The sequence below is a fragment of the Dipodomys ordii genome, unplaced genomic scaffold, assembly GCF_000151885.1.
Source record: "Dipodomys ordii isolate 6190 unplaced genomic scaffold, Dord_2.0 Scaffold29, whole genome shotgun sequence".
NCBI classification, from domain to species: domain Eukaryota; kingdom Metazoa; phylum Chordata; class Mammalia; order Rodentia; family Heteromyidae; genus Dipodomys; species Dipodomys ordii.
In genome coordinates, this window is record NW_012267245.1 from 3,337,720 (window position 1) to 3,341,430 (window position 3,711).

The 3,711-nt window shown below is 58.4% G+C and overlaps 1 protein-coding gene across 1 annotated transcript in view; it reads left to right on the forward strand.

The window, feature by feature from the left end:
* The first annotated feature begins 1,156 nt into the window (after nucleotides 1-1,156).
* Nucleotides 1,157-3,711, forward strand: part of Grk6 (G protein-coupled receptor kinase 6) — a 13,618-nt gene continuing 11,063 nt past the window's right edge. The window contains exons 1-5 of the mRNA XM_013015991.1: nucleotides 1,157-1,322; nucleotides 2,285-2,397; nucleotides 2,548-2,625; nucleotides 3,101-3,201; nucleotides 3,478-3,570. Coding sequence (XP_012871445.1) covers nucleotides 1,187-1,322; nucleotides 2,285-2,397; nucleotides 2,548-2,625; nucleotides 3,101-3,201; nucleotides 3,478-3,570 — 521 coding nt within the window. The 5' untranslated portion in view covers nucleotides 1,157-1,186. The remainder of the gene's footprint in view (nucleotides 1,323-2,284; nucleotides 2,398-2,547; nucleotides 2,626-3,100; nucleotides 3,202-3,477; nucleotides 3,571-3,711) is intronic.

Below are 3,711 nucleotides of genomic sequence, written 5' to 3' on the forward strand. Positions count from 1 at the left end.
ATTTATGTGGTGCTGAGGAATCTAACTCAGGGTTTCATGAATGCAAGGCAAGCACTCTACCTCTGAGCCACATTCCCAGCCCCTCCATGAGACTCTTATTTCCAACGAATCACTGAAAAGCCAGAAGTAGAGCTGTAGTCAAAGGGCTAGAACACTAGCTTTGAACAATAGAGCCTAGGGATGGCATCCAGGCTGTAAGTTCAAGCCCCAGGACTGACAAAAACAACAACAGTGAACCAATCAATTGTGTGGGGTTTTTTTTGTTTTGTTTTGTTTTTTGGTTGGTTGTGGGGTATGAACTTTGGGCTTGGGCGCTGTCCTTGTGCTCTTCAGCTCAAGGTGAGCACTCTTCCGCTTGAGCCTTAGTGCCACTTCCGGTTTTCTAGTGGTTCATTGAAGATAAGAGTCTCATGGACTTTGAACCGCGATCCTCAGATCTCAGCCTCCTGCGTAGCTAGGATGGTAGGCGTGAGCCACCGGCGCCCGGCCAAACCAACCAGTTTTATGGATGGATTACCCTACCTGGGTTGGCTTCAATCTGAGATCCAGAGTTGCCAGGCATGAGCCACCGATTGCTGGCTCCAGCCTCTCCCTGGCCCCCACCGATTGCTGGCTCCAGCCTCTCCCTGGCCCTGTCTGTCATATGTGGAGATGGCTGCGGATCTGAGGACACATGGAAAAGTTGAGAGCTATAGAAAGCAGGCGATGAGCCTCAGCTCTATGAGGTTCCATCCACTGCTCGTGGCCTACGCACTCATCGGCTCTCTGACGTGCTTTATGTATTTGCCTGCAGTGGGTTTATTTCTTAATCCAATTTCCAGCTGACTTTTGAAAACTCAGAAGCGCTGGCCCCAAGGAGTCAGCTATCCTGCCGATCGGTGAGCGGGAAATCAATTGGAATTGGGTTGAACTTCTGTGGTCTAGGTGTCAGCCAGGTCAAAACAAGGTCATCAGGCCTAGGAAAGCCCTGTGAACCAGATAGGCGATATCTCCTGAGTGCCAGCCTACCTTGCTTGGGAGAGGCAAAAGGCAATAGCGCTGATGAAGAGCTTGGTGACAGACGCCTCCCTGCAGAGAGGAAGGCACCCCCCTCCCCCTCCCCCCAGGCAGCAGGCTGTGTCTTGATTGGGCCCTGAAGGCCTCTGGACCACTCGGGCCTTTGGCGGGCAGCGTGGTGGTGGTGCGCATGCGCTGGATGCCCGCGGATGCCCGGTTGTGTTCCACAGGCGGTGGTGGCAATCGCAAAGGCAAGAGCAAGAAATGGCGGCAGATGCTTCAGTTCCCCCACATCAGCCAGTGTGAGGAGCTGCGGCTCAACCTTGGTGAGTTATGGGTGAAGACTTGGGTGGGGGGCGGGATGCTGAAGCCGGTGTTGGGGGGGGTGACCCCTGCTGCTAGGGGTACCCCCCCTGCTTGCTTTTGCCCCCGTAGGGTACTGGAGGGGCCCAGTGATCAGGAAGATGGAGGGGACTCCACCCGGCTCACAGTTTCACTTCCTAGGCCTGGAATGGGCGGAGGACAGCAAGCCATCGGCGACTCTGCCGGGCATCAGTGGGAGTGGGCGGGCGTGGGCTGAGGGTGGGGCCAGGTTGGGGGCAGTCTGCAAGGAAGCCAGGCCCGCCGGACCCCTGGGCCGGGAGGAGAAGCCCCTAGCGGTAACTTGGGAGCACCCAGCCAAGCCCAGCGGGGTGATGGTATCTTCTGGCTGGGACCAGATAGGCCCCAGCCCCCAGTTCTTGTGTTCTTAGCATTGGCCCCCAAGACTGGGCACCAAGGAAGGGTGACCCAGCCTCCTCTGATGCGCAGCGTGTGGGCAGAGTGTACCCGCGGGGGGGGGAGGGGGTGCTCTGCTTCCACAGCCCGGGAAGGAGGCCCAGCCGTGAGCAGAGGAAACCACAGCTTCCTCTCGCACTTTCGCCAGGCAGGCAACAGGTGTGGGTCGTAGGCCTGGCCTAGCCCCGGCTGGTCCGGAACCTTCCAGACCACACCCAAACCCCAGATCGGTGACATAGGCAAGTCTGTGAGAACCAAGGAGGCAACCAGGGGAGGAAGGCCTGAGCCCTGGAGCCTAGATTCCTGGCTGGTTGACGTCGAACTTAACTTCTTAACCTCTCTGGGCCTTCTACTCCTGAACCCAGTTGGGACTCACCATCGTAGTGCCCACTTTAGGGAGATGATGCCACACTGCTAGGCTCGGAGCAGTTGGGGGTCCAGGGGGGCTTGGTGGTGTGGAAGGCCCGGTTACCAGTGACCCTCAGGTCTGTGACCCCATCTCTACCTACAGAGCGAGACTACCACAGCCTGTGTGAACGGCAGCCCATTGGGCGCCTGCTTTTCCGGGAGTTCTGCGCCACGAGGCCCGAGCTGACCCGCTGCACTGCCTTTCTGGATGGGGTGGTGAGTGCGGCCCTTCCCGTGCTCCAGCCCAGCGGCCAGGCCAGGCAGAGATCCCGGATCCGAAGTTCCCCCTGGCTCCCCCAAACACACACACACACACACAGCTGTGGCTTTGCCCAGCCTCCACCTCCTCTGCCTCCTCTACCGCAGGCCGAGTACGAAGTGACCCCCGATGACAAGAGGAAGGCATGCGGGCGGCGGCTCATGCAGAATTTTCTGAGCCATACGGTGAGGATGGACATGGACAGCCGCAGGGTCTCAGGCACAAAGGCGGGGGGGATGTAGGGGAGCGGGGGGGCAGGCAGAGGCCAAGCATCTGCCTAACCAGCTCTGCCTCCAGAGAGAGGAAACAACAGCTGGGCACCAGCGGCTCAGGCCTGTCATCCTGGCTACTCAGGAGGCTGAGATCTGAGGATCGAGGTTCAAAGCCAGCCTGGGCAGGAAAGTCCCAGAGACTCTCCATCTCCAGTGAACCACCAGAAAACCGGAAGTGGCACTGTGGCTCAAAGTGGTAGAGAGCTCACCTTGAGCTGAAGAGCTCAGGGACAGCGCCCAGGCCCTGAGTTCAAACCCCATGACCAACCCAAACAAAAGATGAAGGTGACAGAAAGGGAGTCTAGCCACCAGCCAGCTGAGGCACTTACCTGCCCCATGGATTTCCCTGGCACCCATTGGCACTGACCTGTCTCTGGTTTGTCCCCAGGGTCCTGACCTCATCCCCGAGGTCCCTCGGCAGTTGGTCACTAATTGTGCTCAGCGGCTGGAGCAGGGACCTTGTAAAGACCTCTTCCAGGAGCTGACCCGGTAAGTCTTCCTGCCCACCAGCTTGGAGCTAGGCTGGGGAAAGGGGCTTTGGCAGGCCTCGGCTTTGTCCCTGCTTTTGACCTTGACAATGTCCCCTGGCAGTCCCAAGCATCCTCAAGCTCGGGGATGCTGGCGACTCCTGCTGACTTGGCATAGCGGGAGGGATGGTCCAGGATGAGGCTTGGTGGGTTGAGTATGAGCATCAAGGAGGCCTGACTCATCGAGCTGAGAATCGAGGGCCCGTGGCTGACCTGCAGCCGGTCTTTCCTTCACCAGGCTGACCCATGAGTACCTAAGCGTGGCCCCTTTTGCTGACTACCTCGATAGCATCTACTTCAATCGTTTTCTGCAGTGGAAATGGCTGGAAAGGTGAGCTCCCCTCAGGCTGGCTAGGAAAGGCCAGGTCACCAGGCTCAAGTGGTAGAGCGCTCGCCTTGAGCTGAAGAGCTGAGGGACAGCGCCCAGGCCCAGAGTTCAAGCCCCATGACCACCACCACCACCAAATCTTTT